This window comes from Agelaius phoeniceus, chromosome W (genome assembly GCF_051311805.1).
Source record: "Agelaius phoeniceus isolate bAgePho1 chromosome W, bAgePho1.hap1, whole genome shotgun sequence".
In the NCBI taxonomy this organism is placed as follows: Eukaryota; Metazoa; Chordata; class Aves; order Passeriformes; family Icteridae; genus Agelaius; species Agelaius phoeniceus.
Window position 1 is genome coordinate 10,796,163 of NC_135301.1, and position 15,285 is coordinate 10,811,447.

The window sequence follows — 15,285 nt, forward strand, 5'->3', positions numbered from 1 at the left end:
TGTGACAGGACAAGAGGCAATGGGCACAAACTGAAATGCAGGAAATTCCATCTGAGTATAAAAACCCCACTTTTTTTACTGTGAGGATGGTCAAGCACTAAGAGGTTGCCCAGAAAGGTTGTATGGTGTTCATTCTTGGAACTGTTCAAAACTCAAATGGACACAGTCCTGGTCAACTTGCTCTAGGTGACCCTGCTCTGATCAGAGTAGGTGGACTAGACGATATCCAGAGAAGCCTTCCAACCTCAACAATTCTGTGATTTCCTGTAATTTCTCCAAAAGAGGATAGAGTAATGTATGCAAAGAGGGTTGCTGCTATGAACTCATTCAGTTTTATTTCAAGTGTAAAATACTGAATTGCCTTCAAGAATGAATAACTGGTAATTTTTGAAGGCTTCATATGACAGTTTTACTTTAAACATTTTCTTTACCTTGTGTTTTCTTAGGGAATGTAAATGTGAGTTCTTATACTATAAAGACACTGGCTTTGATGTTAATTGGGAAAGGTAAGGTAGAAAAATGTCTTTGGTTACTGAAGACTTAGAGAAGATCGGTCCCTTTGCATGGCCTTACCTGTGAAGTCTGAGAATCCATGGAAGCTCTCATCATCTACCCTGCAGGCTTCAATCAGGCTACTGAAGAGGGTGCCAATTGGATCCAAAGGATGTCCCACCCAACCTTCAAGATTTGTTATTGAGGTTACTCCTATTTGAAGAAGTTCTGTGACAGAAAATATGGAGGGAGGAGGGAGGGAAAGAGAGTTCATATTATCCCCTCAAAACATATATAGAAGTAAAACTGATTAAAATGTTCTTCTGCTTAGAAGGAAAAAATAATATCTCTCAGTGTGAATTAATTGCCCTTCGTAAATATGTTAAAAGAGGAAAAAAAAGAAAATGGACAAAGGCCAAACATTTCAAGCACTAGCAAAGCACATTATGGGTCAAAATTTTCAATTGCAGTATCTTTTGAAATCTTTAACTTGATACCAGTAACTTCTGAAATGTCTGCCGAAAAATTACAGCAAAGACTTTTTTTGGTAAAATATTCACCACTGTTTCCTCATTCAAAAGATGCAGTGCCATTTTCACATTTTAAGTGAAGCTGAAGGCACTGAAATAAAATATTCTGAAATGTTCAGTTTCTATAAATAAAATATGAACTTATTGCATCTGAATAATTGAAGTAATAAACTCATAATGATAGTTCCTAATAAAAAAAGGAAGAAAAAAAAAGAATAATGTGTTTAAATGAGGTATAAAATTAAAAAAAATTGTTCAAGTGCATTTTTTGTCATTCTAAAGTTTTAGTCAACAAATACCTTAATGGATACTTTGTTCTGTAGCCCTCATCCATCAATCAGTTACAACATTAAAAATTGTTTGACACAATGAATTGAAAGAAGTGTGGCTGTGGTAAAAGATGCTAGAGATTACTCAAATCCCTTTTTAAACTAAGAATCTTATGGCAGTAGTTCCCCTTCAACTCCTCAGCTTTTTCTCCTAGACACATACACAACTGAACTATGAGAGATCAGGTGCATTATGGGTGACAATTTAAAAATTGTATACAAGCCATTACAGATGCTCTGTTTCTCTGCTTAGTACACACTAACTTGTACCTGCCTCTGTGCTCTTTCATTCACGAAGTGCCATCTTTCTGAGTAATCATAAGTATTATCACAAAGCTTTAAAAGCTTGCTTCTTGCCTTTAAATGTGTGGAGCTACAAAATGAAATAGCCACACTGCTGGACTCAGTGTTCAAGACAGTGGCTTTTTTAAAAAAATCAACTGATATGTAATATGAACAACAAAGTAGTAAATAATTGTCTAACTAACAAATAGCATGTGCTAAAAATGACATTAAGAAGAATGTAATATTACCAAAAACTATTAATATCAATGACCTTACTGACTCACTTATATTCCATTTCATCTATTATGTCTAGTTGTGAGCTTCACTTGTGTCATGCCAAACAAAGGCTTCAATACTCCATTCATACAGAGATTTAACTTTAAATCATGCAAGTGGTTCCACAATTGTCAAATCAGTCATATGAATGAAAGCTAAGTAGAAGCATGTGGTGGTTGCTGAACTGAAACTGTAGCTGCAGAATTATTCTGCTTATAAAGAAGACAAGCATATTTTTCACTATTAAAACAAAATTGCTTAAATTTCAAACATAAGAGTGAAAATAATGAAACAAAGCAGTGAGTAACATAGAAATTACAAACTTCATGTTAAGGAAAGATATATTACATGGTAAAAACACTAAAAAATTCTTCTAAGTAGTAATGCAAAGTGCTTTTAAGTTTTGTTGAAATCTAGGATCCAGAATAGTGCTCAAAATTTCTTCCTTGGGTGTTGTGAAATGAAGGCACATAGGAACTGCCAAATAATATTTTTTTTTCAGTCAGGTATCTACCTGGTCTTCAATTTCTAAATGAACATTTCTGGGAAAACACCTGCACATACAGTTAAAAAATTTACACATGTGACTTCACACTGGTATTTTTGCCTGCAATGCATGAGGATACACATAGTTAAAAGTAGCAACAAAGATCTAAACTAATTTTGAATTAAAGGTTTTCTTGAAGTAGCTGAGAATGTTATTTTAATTTTTCCACATGCATTTTAATCACAGAGTCACCCCTTTCTTCTTCCACTACCTCTCAAAACCTATGACAAAGTTCAGTGAAGGATTATTTTTGGAAGAATGTTCCTTCAGAAAATAGGGGTAGTGGGAACACCACAGAACATTTTATAAAGCCAGCATTTCAAAAATTTGATTTCCAGTGCTGTGAATCCACTAAAGTTTTAAGCATCATCAAAGACTTTTGGAAGAAACTGCCAAACTGGATAAATTTCTGTAGTGCAGACTTTGCCTTGTCAACTTTAGGCTTCCACCTCAGAAATATATAGGTCTGCTAAATTACACATCAGAGGAGAAAAATTATTTTAAATACCTGACATTCCGAATGCAAATCTCTGTTTAAGAGCCTATAAATTATACAGGATGAATATTTACGCTGTGCAACCAAAACCTCTGATTGGAATAAAGGCCCCATCATGTTAGACATATTGCAGAAGGCAGAACAGAGCCCTTGCCCTGCAGAGCTCACAATCCAGCTTAAAAAACACCTCCAACATCCAGAATGTGACACTACCACTATGATTGTTGGGACTGAAGAATTAAAGTCACCTCTTTTGCTTTAGTTTCAAAAGCAATTTTCTCATGCAAAGTTCCAGTTTGGTGTTATTGTCACCTTGTCATTTCCTTTGCCCTTCTCTCTTCCCCGCATTTACCTTTCTTCTGAGCCTGGAACATTTCCAGCTGTTTCTGCTGCTGCCTTCTTAGTGTATTAACAATAGCTATTGCTAGCCTCAGTGCTTCTTGTGGGCATCCATGAGATCGTAACGCATCCACCCTCGCACAGGCTGTAGGAACATGTTCTAAAATGGAGACAATAATTGAGGAATAGCAATGCTTCTATGTCTGCAATAGCCTGTTTTGCTAGGTTACTCAAAAGGGGTTTTTTGTTTCCTTTGATTTGTTTTTAAAACTTTGCAAGAGAGAGTTAAAGGACTATTTCTGAGCCAACATTTCAAGGGAGCCTCTGTTCTTTTTGCTAGGCTTTTCATTTAGCTCCCTCCCTCCCCCCCAGAGAGAAAAAAAAAAGCCATAGAAACTGAACAAAGCAAGTCATGGAAACGTCTTTCTGGTTTAGCCACTTACCATGCCAGAGGGGCCACCCTCGAGAGTCAAAGAGTGAGTTTTCAGTGTGTTCATGGTAACAGTAGTTGGTATATAGGTCACTGTTGATAATGTGCTGTAAGTGGCTGTCCTGCCAGTGCAGTTCACATGCCTCTATGGCTCTAGTGAACACCGTCCGATGTGGCCTGTTTGATGAATCTGTCATTTTCACAAATTCAGAAAGCTGCATCAGCTTTTATTCATTCATATGTGAATCAGTCATTCACAGTATTCTTGTCTTCTGCCTGTTCACCAGCCCTTAAGTGATAGCAATCTACCTTGACCCACTCTGCAAGGAGCAGACCATAGACATTTCACATCCTGTTACTCAACAGCTCAGGCAAAGTGTGTGCCATTCACTTTGCATTCAGAGAGATCTACAAACCATCATGGCTAATGCTAAATAGGACATTGCAAAGGGAACAGCTAGACATGAAGGACATTAAACAGCACGTACAGAATTCCCCTAAAAACAGACTAGAAAGTATATGGCACACAGCTATTCAAGCATCCCCAGCTTCTCTCTTTCTCAGACCCAGAGCCACGAGGATGAGTGACAGATAAACATCACATAAAATATTTTTAGTTGTTCTCTTTGAGAAGTGACGCTACCTTGAGCACTTGTAAAAATTTTGTCATAAACAAATACAAATACTGCAAAGACAGCAAGGTACTGAGGCCATGGGACTGACAATCCTTTACTGGACATCTTCCTAGGGCAAAAGTGCTCTGTCAACATGGCACTGTGTCTATGAATGTCAAAATGTCATGTCTGAATTGCTACTAGCATGCCCAGGTTGGTCTGAACATCACAAGATCCAGAAAGCCAAACACCTCTGTAGGAAGTTACATGTTGCATGAACTTCTGTCTGCAGCTAGCTGCAAGATTTAAACATGAACCAAGTTTATTTCCTTCAGAGGTAAACTCCCAAGAAAAAGAAACAAGGAAAAATCCATCTAAGTCTAATTCTACCACCTTTCACAAGCATTTAATTTTAACTTTTATTAAATATGTATCAACATATTGAGAGATTTGATGATTATGAGAGTTTTTTTTCCCCAGGTAAATAACCTGCATCTTCCTCAGTTATTAGCAAAGTAGCAATCTTTGCTTGAAGATGACTGGAGAAGGCTTCTGTCAGGTTTGATAATCACATTTTAGATTAGAAAGCATGATATCAAGTAAGTAGAGACATTTTCTCCAAGAAGGCAGTATTGCCTCTGCACCTCCCCACACCTGTCAATGCAGACTGCACAACACAGAGCACATCCCACAAGTAGCTGCTTTAGTTTCTCACATACTCAGTTTAATGCAGTCACAACATATCTCCCTTTAAGTATCAAAGGCTTTGTAACTGCAAAAAATAAACCCCCCAACACCAGAAGGGATATAAGATTATAGTCAAGCAAAGAAACAACAGGCTTTTACATTACATACTTCAGGAACATTCAATTTTTATGCAACAATTATTTAGAAGGACCGAGTGAAAAGTTAGAAGACCTAACTTGCTTTAAAAACATTGCATCCCCAACACAAAAGTAAACCTTATTTATCCTTTCTGCGAGGACAACATCAATGAAAATAAATTTGGCTGGTCAATCCTCAACAAGAAAGTTACTTGTCCCAGGAAAGACTGCTGTATTCTGCTGCAAAGCTCAAGTATATAAGATAGAGGCTATATTATGTGTTGCAGGCAGTGCATATATCTAGGCTCACCTTGGTTAGCATTTGCGCCCTGAGGCAAAGCATTGGTTAAATTGGGCAGCTCATTTCCATGGTTTCCATCTTCCCAGGGACAAACATCCACACCATTCCATTTTTTCAGCTGTGTTAGCCAACTGACCTTCTGCTCCAACTTGCAGTGGGGATTTAAGACTATACACATCCACAGAGCACCTGATTTTGAAGAAAATTGCTAAATTAGGTTTTTTATTAAAAATGCAGCAGCCAATGGCTAATTGCAAACTTTTATTCTGTAACACTTTTCCTCCCCTCTAAGGCTACACTGCTTGTTTCCTAACTATGCCTGACACCAGGCAGACTGAATTCCTAAAGCAGAATCTTGGAGTTCGTGTGGCCCATCCAAAGCAGTTTAAAGACTGTATCAAGCCAGTCTTCTCAATTAAAAGGTGTTAAATGGGTCTTCTTTATTAGGAAATCCATAGTTCACAATGCATGGCACATCAGACAAAAGCAAACAAAAATTCCCACAAAGTTACAGCAGGAAATTACCCAAGTTTTTCTTCTAATTTTTGTACAAAAGCTATGTATCTTCCAGCTTCACATTACAGGAACCAAATAAGTGCATTAGTAAGACATGCATTTTCTAAACATATACTTCACACTTGAAACCCAGCAGAAGTAGAGATCCAGTAAACACTAGATTTGTGCAGTGTAATAGGAATAAGATATTTTTGCTGTTCCTACTTCAGTTATTTGGTTTCACTAGAGAATTTGTCTTACATGTTTTGTATACAGAGCTCGAAGGGAAAGCTAATTTCCACTGGCATTTCACATGTACCATCACTTTAGAACCTGCTTCCTGATACTATAGAGCAGGTCAGGCATGAATACATCAGGGTCTTAAGCAACAATTTTCAAATGGAAAGATTTTTCTCTAAAGCAGTTGTTTCTACAGGGTGAACTTTGACATAAGCATGAAGACATCTGAAAGTACTGTTCATTTGCTCATTAAGAACATGCCTTGTACACTACTAGAGATTTCACAGAATCACAGAATATTCTGAGTTGGAAGGGACTCACTAAGATTATCAAAGTTCAACTCCTGGCCCTGCACAGGATGGCCCCGGGAATAAAATTAAAAGAATATGTTTAAATTATGTAATCTTCATGACAGGCTGGAAAAAACAAAGAATAAAAATGCTGCTGGTTCTTCCAAGAAATTAGAATTCTCATATTCAAGCATTCTTTGGCTAACTAAGAATGAAAAATGGATACCCAAAACACAGATCATCACATTACATTCATTCCTAAAGTAACTCAGTATGTCGGTATACCACAGCACAGGAACCAGTGGAAAAACAGAGCTTCATCCTTAAGGCTTCAAGTCCACTGCTATTCAAGCTGACATGGAATGAGGAAGCAATATCAAAGAAATCTTGAAACCACAAGAAAATATGATATGGTATAGTGCAGAACACCAGAGGGCTACCACACTAATGCACATTATTACTACATAGTAGTTACATACAGTAGAACATGCAGCTTGCTGTTTTTTTTGATTGCATTTTTGGGACATTTTGTCTTTGTGGTTTTTTTGGTTCAGTTTTTGGTTTTGGTTTTTTTAAGTGCCATGGAAGTAAATAAAGCAAACACTGCTTTAAAAAACTCATTTTAAAATCAAATCATATGACTCCCTTTAGACACACTGTTCAACACACTTCACTCCCCAGAGTCAAATTATAGAATAGAATCATAGAATGATTTGGATTGGAAGGAACCTTTAAAGGTCATCTAGTTCAACCTTCTAGCAATGAGTAGGGGCATCTTAAAACTAGATCAGGTTGCTCAAAGTCCCATCCAACATTACCTTGAATATTTCCAGAGATGGGACATCCACCACCTCTCTGGGCAACCTATGCCAGCATTTTATCACCCTCATTGTAAAAAACTTCGTCCTTATATCTACCCTCTTTCAGTTTAAAACCATTACCACTTGTCCTATTATTACCTATTTAACTAGATTTAATGATGTCACCTGCAATATGAACAAATGCCTTATTAAATGGAAAAAAACACAAAAAAACAAAACAGAGAATGTGTTTGTTTTTACATATTCTGGTTTTATAACACAGCTCACATTTTTGTTTCTTTTTCCACAGGCACTAAATATCTTTTTATACCACATCTCAGAAGGCTGACACATCCCCTTCTCTCCCTCCTTCCCCCAGAACTAAACCAAAAGTATGGTTCTGATTTGGATCCATTGACTGTGACCCATGTCTTTCCAATGTGAAGCTCCTCACAGAAGTGGCAAAATCTCACAAACCAATATACAAAATTTCCCCTCCCCAGAAGATAACTGGAAGACAAGTCATGCTGTGACTGCAATTTGATATTAATTTCACAAGGGAATGAATATTAGAACTCTCATAATGGAGTGAGGAATTGCCTATTTTGGTTAAAAAACACTAATCCTTTTGACCTGGAAAAGGCCAGCTTTGCCAAAACAGACCTTTTGTTCAAATAGCCCTCTTTGAAAATGCATGATTGTCACTCATCTTTAGTGGACCTCACACTACAAAGAAATAGGTTACATTACTGCTTTACACATTGAATGCATGCCTTGTACATACAGAGGGAACATCAGTACTTTTGTATTTCTCTGTAGACATCCATACCTCTGAATTCACATGGGAGAAAGGAACAGCATGCTTTTACACTGGTCAGGATTTAAACATGCAAATTGAAAAACATTAAGAAGAATTTAGTCACTGTAAAAGTAGATGTAATAATTATACATCTTGTGTATGCATGTATCGATGAAGTCGAAGAAAGTGCAAAGAATGTATACAGACTCTCCAAAGAGATTAAGCATTGCTCACTTTTCATATTTTACTCTTATCCCAGTAAATGGGAGGGTGATGGTGGAAAAAATTTTAGTGGGGGTTAGGACACTGAGCATGACTGAAAATCCAGCCTACAGCTCTTGTTACAGATTGCAGTCTTCTGAAGAAATATGCTTTTCCTAGAAATCTTGTGCTATCTTTTCAGGGCTACTGTAATAGCCCTGGTTTGGATTAGCATTTCCTCATTTACAATACCAGTGTAATCAGTGTCTGAAACTTGGCCTTGGCCTTCGAATTTTGCTGTATACTTAAGATCAATCTATTTATTTGCAAAATTAAAATATGCAAGAAACTGATGCATATTTGACATGCCTTTGCTCTTCCCATTAATCATAGAATCATAGTCACAGAATGGTTTGCATGTTAATGCACATCTCTTAAAAAAACTAAAAACCCAAAAGCTACGAGGTTGGTAACATTTGATTATTTCAAAGAAAGTGGAGCCAGGTAAACGAGATCATTCCCTTTGTGCAACAGACAAATAGGCTTCAGCACTCGCTGCAAACTTGCCACTGTGCCCCATTTGAGCCTAATCAATTCTATTACAAAAGCATAATTTTCCAGCACTGGAAGTGTCAGAAAAGAAACAATAATAAGAGACAGAAACTATGATTCCTGCAAAAAAAGTAGTGTCAGCAAAGGATTTTAAAGTGGGACCCTCTTAAAGTGCAACAGCCACTTGGAAACCTCAAAGAAGTAGTGTATGATATTTATTGCTTCTTGAAAAGAAGGTAAAATGCCTTCAGAATGACTGACAAATCCACCTCCCTCTTCCAGGAATGGAGAGATCTCCAATAGAACAAAGCATACTGAGAAGCCCCACTGGAGAATGCTCCAATTGAATAGTTGATTTTATGAAGTACCAAAGATAGGCAAAGCACTTAAGTGCTGATCTTAACAAGAATCACAGAATCATTTAGGTTGGAAAAGACCTCCAAGATCAAGTCCAACCTTTGATCAATCTCTACCATATCAACTAGACCATAGCACTAAGTGCCACGTTCATTTGTTTCTTGAACACCTCCAGGGATGGTGACTCCACAACCTCCCTGGGCAGCCCATTCCAATGCTTTACACTCTTACAGTGAAAAAAATTATTCCTGATGTCCAACCTGAACCTCCCCTGGCAACAGCCATTCCCTGTTGTCCTGTCACTATGGCTGCCTGGGAGAAAAGGCCTACCTCCACCTGGCTACAACGTCCATTCAGGTAAAGAGTGAGACAATCTGCACTGAGTCTCCTTTTCTACAGGATAAACACCCTCAGCTGCTCCTCAGAAGACTTACTCCCTAGACCCTTCACCAACTTCATTGCCCTTCTCCGGACATGCTTCAGCACCTCAATGCCTGTCTTGCAGTGAGAGGCCCAGAACTGGACACAGTACTTGAGGTGTGGCCTTACTAGTGCAGAGGGGACAATCACTTCCCTGGTCCTGCTGGCCACACTATTTCTGATACACGCCAGGGTGCCATTGGCATTCTTGGCCACCTAGGCACACACTGGCTCATGTTCAGCCAGCTGTCAACTAGCACCCCCAGGTCCTTTTCCAACTGGCTGCTTTCCAGCCAATCTGCCTCTAGCCTACAGCACTGCATGGCATTGTTGTGACCCAAGTACAGGACTTGGTACTTGGCTTGTTTGAACCTCATGCCATTGTTCTCAAGCCATCCATCCAGCCTGTCCAGATCCCTCTGCAGACCCTTGCTACCCTCCAGCAGATCAATGCTCCCACCCAACTTAGTGTTGTTTGCCAACTTACTGAGGCTGCACTTGACCCCCTTGTCCAAATCATCAATAAAGCTATTAAATAGGGCTAGATGCAATATTGAGCCCTGGGGAACTCCACTAGTGACCAACCACCAACTGAATCTGGCACCATTTACCACCACTCTCTGGGTTCTCTGGTTCCAGACAGTTCTGAACCCAGCAAAGAGTGCACCTGTCCAAGCCATGGGCTACCAGCTTGTCAAGGAGAATACTGTAGGAGACAGTATGAAGGGCTTTACTGAAGTCCAGGTAGACACATCCATATCTTTCCCCTTATCCACTAGGCGGGTCACCTGGTCATAAAAGGAGATCAGGTTGGTCAAACAGGGCCTGCCTTTCCCTAAACCCATGCTGGCTGGGCCTGATCCTCTGGTTGTCCTGTACATGTTGTATGATTGCACTCAAGATGATCTGTTCCATAACCTTCCTGGGTACCAAGGTCAGGCTGAAAGGCCCCGGATCCTCCTTCTGACCCTTCTTGTAGATGGGCGTCACACTGGCCAACCTCCAGTCACCTTGGACCTCCATGATTAGCCAGGACTGATGATAAATGATGGAGAGTGGCTTAGCAAGATCTTCCACCACCTCCCTCAGCACCCTCGGATGAATCCTATCCGGCTCCATAGACTTGTGAGTGTCTAAGTGTCTCAGCAGATCACTAACTACCTCCCCCTGGATTGCAGAAGATCTATTCTGCTCCCTGTCCCTGTCTACTAGCTAAGAGGTCTGGCTGCCTGTGGATAATTAGTCTTATTGTTAAAGACTGAGGCAAATAAGGCATTAAGTAACTCAGCCTTTTCCTCATCCTTGGTGACAATGTTCCGCCTCATGACCAATAAGGGATGGTGATTTTCCTTGGCCCTCCTTTTGTTGCTGACATATTTATAAAAACACTTTTTACTATCTTTCATAGCAGTGGCCAGATTGAGTTCTAGTTGAGCTTTCACCTTTCTAATTTTCTATCTACATGACCTAACAGCATCGTTAAACATTTCCTGAGTTGCCTTCCCCTTCTTCCAGAGGTCATAAACTCTCTTTTTTTCCCTGAGTTCCTGCAAAAGCTCCCTGTTCAGACAGGTCAGTCTTCTTCCCCTCAGGTTTGTCTTTTTGACACCTAGGAACAGCCTGCACCTTCAAGATTTCTTTCTTAAAGAATGTTCAGCCTTCCTGCCCCCCTTTGTTATTAAGGACTCTTTCCCAGGGTACTCTCTGAACCAGTGTCCTGCATACGCCAAAGTCCGCCCTCCGTAAATCCAAGGTCGAGGTTTTGTTGATCCCCTTCCTTAGTTTACCAGTAATCAAATCATTTCATGGTCACTGTGCCCAAGACAGCCTCTGACCACCACATCTTCCACCAGCCCTTCTCTGTTCACAAACGGCAGGTCTAGCAGGGCCCCACCCCTGGTAGGCTCACTCACCAGCTGTATCAGGAAGCTCTCTTCCACACACTCCAGGAACCTCCTAGACTGCCTCTTCTCCACTGTGTTGAGTTTCCAGCAGACATCTGGCAGGTTAAAATCTCCCACAAGAACAAGGGCTGACAATCATGAAACATCAACCAGTTGCTTCTAGAATAGTTCATCCACTTCTTCATCCTGGTTGGGTGGTCTATAACAGATTCCCACCAGGATCTCTGCCTTGTTGGCCTTCCCCATGGTTCTTACCTGTAGGCACTTGACCTTACTGTCACTATCCTTGAGCTCTATACAGTTAAAATACTCCTTAATGTACAGAACCACCCCACCACCTTTACTTCCTCTCCTATCCATTCTGAAGAGCTTGGAGCCATCCATTGCAGTATTAAGGAAACTTCCCTGTCTGACCATCCAGGAGCCACTCTGGTACTCATCCTCTCACTACCTGAGCTGGAACCAAAGCCCCTTTGCAGCTACACCCCCCATATTCATAGAGTTGGACCAAGTTTCCTTACTGGCTCAACCCCAGGTTTCCCATAGCGGAGTCTCTGACATCCATATCCTTCAAATAGTTTAATCTTGGTGCAATATTAAATAAAAAAATAACAGCTGGGTGCCTCTGAGGAGGGACCCCAAACAAAGGAACCCCTGGGCTTTCGTACCCTCACGATCTAAGCACGGGAAAGTCTGGGGGTCCTCAGTTCCTGCTGTGTCTCCAAGTGTCCAGTCCTCTGTCTTAGCCACAGGTCCCTGTGTCCTTTGTTATACAAAGGGTCGAAGTTCACCGCCTCTTGCCTCAGGCTAGAGCTCGGGCTCCTGCCCCTCAGAGCTCTAAACCTGTATGGGGTTTCAGCTAGAGAGCAGGGCTGAAACCAACATAGATGTGCTAACCTTGATGGGACAGAAACCATAGCAACAATGAATAGGAGTGTGAGGGGGGAAGCAAAAAGGAATGTTTTTCTTTGTTTTAGAGTAGCCAGGTAGAACTGCACCTGCAGAACTGTGGTTAAGCAACATAGTTGAGACATGAGTGATGTAGTTATTGTTTAGTAGTGGAAAATTTTAGCTGATGCTGTAAAACTATATAAACCCTGCTACACAAAGAATAAACAGCTTCTTCTTGCATACGGCCCAAGTGATGCCCTGTCTCTTTATCAATCGCCGTTAATTGGTGCCCTGTGTGAGGAAGAGATTATCAGCTCTAGTTGAGTGGCTGTCAGCGATGCCCTGCGGGAACTAAGGAGCCGCTGTGGGACAGCAGGAAGCCAGCCATTCCCGAGTAATCCCTTGGAAAGAAGATGAGCCTGCAGGGGATGATGGGACAGGGGATATCTGCCCAGGAAAGAGACGTTTTTGAACTTATTACTAACTTGCTTGATGAGCATGGCAAGTCTTTGCCTGGGCATGACTTAAAAATTATGCTCAAATGGACAGCTTCAAAGCTGCAGGGAGTTACTCCATCCACAATCTTTACAACAGATTTGTGGGACAAGGTGGGAGCGAAACTGTAGAACTATGCAATGGAAGGGGATAAAGCAGCTGCAGAAATGCTTGTCTCTTGAAAAGTAATTTTTGAAACCCTGAAAGTTCAAGAAAAATCCCATGCTAAAAACAAAGGGGATGTCTCTTGTCTCCCCTCTGCTGAGCCTCTGGGTTCTTTACAACCTGAACAGACTGCTTCTCTCCCAGCACAACCTTCAACCCCCTCGGCCCCTCCCCTTGCAACTAAAAGGGAGAGGGACCCCTCACAATCCATAAGGGCTTTTTGCTGCTAGCTACTACCCAGATGACAGCAAGGAGGAGGGAGATCCTTTTGACCCTGGACCTGTTGATCCTGAAAAGGAGCCAAACCTATACCCCTCTGATCCAAATGACAACTGGGTTTCGCTTGAAGCAGCAAGTGCCGAGGGAGGGGGAGTTAGACATTGCCGCAAGAATTGCGGCTCCAGTAATTTACTCAGAAACGCGAAAGCGAACTGCACAATGGGAAATGCTGCCCTTTTCAGTTATCAAAGATCTCCGAAGGACAGTGATGGAGCATGGTATAGGCTCTCCGTATTTTGCAAGCTTGCTATCCTCTGTGTTTGCTGCCCACATAATGACCCCCCATGATTTAAAAACGCTTGCCCAGGTGCTGTTAACCCCCACTCAATATACTTTATGGAATGTGGAATGGCAAAAGGGGGTACAGGCTTTGGTTGTTTCTTAAGTGGGTCATTCTAATCAGGCTCTGGCTGGGCTAACACTAAGGCAGCTCTTGGGAACAGGACCATACACAGACTCTGCTGTCCAAGTCCTGGGACTGTCCCAAGCAAGCCCTTGAGGGAATCTGGGACACAGCTCGCCATGCTTTCCTTAAGGTCCCTGATTTGCAGAAGCCACAAAAAGCATTTACAACTATCGTGCAAGAGCCTCACAAAATGTACATGCATTTTATCGATCGCCTTAACCAAGTGCTTGAGGGCCAAATTGATAATACTGAGGCTCATGAAATTTTGCTTTTAAAACTTGCTGTTGAGAATGTAAATGCAGACTATCAAAAACTCCTTAAGTCTTTGCCTATTGAAAACCCAACTTTAGTCCAAATGACTGAAGCGTGCACTCGCATTAGCACAGTAGAGCATGAATATGTGACCATGGCTGCAGCCTTTGCAGCCATGAGAGGTCTCCCTGGGACTTCAGAAGTTAGTTTTGGCTGTGGTAAACCCAGACACTTTAAAGAGACTGTCCTGCTCTGAAAGGAGCTAAGCCACAAGCCCCTGATGTGTGCCCACGGTGCTGTAAAGGGCCTCATTTCGCTAACCGGTGTCACTCTATGTATGATTCTGAAGGTCGTCCAATTCAGGGAAACCGGTACCAGAGTGCAGGACAATGGCACTGCACTCTGACACAAATGCCTCAGTCACCCTCACAGATGCCAACTCCACAGATGCCACCACCACAGACACCCCACTGAGGCTCTCCAAAAGTCTTCGCCCAGCAACCGCAGGCAGTGCAGGCCTGGACCTAGCAACCTCCGTCACAGTAACGTTACTTGATTCTTCTGTTAATTTACTCCCTACAGGAATTTTTGGACCACCTGAGCCCCAGAAAAGTGGCTTACTGTTAGGGAGATCTTCGACCACACTTTAAGGATTCTTTGTTCTCCCCGGGGTCATAGACTCAGACTCTACTGATGAAATTAAAATTATGGCTTAGACCTCTTTTCCAGCCTGTACTATCCATCAAGGGACCCGCATTGTGCAGCTAATTCCTTTTTTACACAATTCGCCATCCCCTGTAGAAAAATGCAAAACAAGGGTGGGAGGATTTGGCTCTATGGGGACTCCACAAATATTATGGGTGCAGACAATTTCAGATAAACGCCCTACCTGCAAATGTACCTTGTTGTTACAGGGGCAACAGATAACACTCACTGGTATTTTAGATACTGGACCTGATGTCACTGTTATCTCTCAAGCCAAATGGCCCCCCACTTGAGCCTTCATGGAGGTGCCCCAAGCCCTCACTAGGATTGGGGGAAGCAGTCCCAGTAATCAAAGTCACCACCTAGCTCAGGTGATGGGACCAGAAGGTCATATAGCTTCTGTAAAGCCATTTGTCTTACCTGTACCCATGGTGTTATGGGGATGAGATGTACTTTTTCACTAAGGTTTCAAAATTCAGTCTGATTTTTGATAGGGGCCATTGTGGCACATGACACTCTGAAATTGACCTGGAAGACTGATATTCCTGTCTGGGTTGATCAATGGCCCCTG

The 15,285-nt window shown here is 41.4% G+C and overlaps 1 protein-coding gene across 1 annotated transcript in view; it reads right to left on the minus strand.

Moving 5' to 3' along the window:
• The window catches only part of LOC129133643 (zinc finger SWIM domain-containing protein 6-like), a 341,180-nt gene that overhangs the window by 62,812 nt on the left and 263,083 nt on the right, over window positions 1-15,285 (minus strand). The window contains exons 5-8 of the mRNA XM_054653272.1: window positions 5,473-5,652; window positions 3,738-3,914; window positions 3,308-3,454; window positions 574-720 (exon numbers count right to left, since the gene is read on the minus strand). Of these exons, the coding sequence (XP_054509247.1) occupies window positions 574-720; window positions 3,308-3,454; window positions 3,738-3,914; window positions 5,473-5,652 (651 nt within the window). The remainder of the gene's footprint in view (window positions 1-573; window positions 721-3,307; window positions 3,455-3,737; window positions 3,915-5,472; window positions 5,653-15,285) is intronic.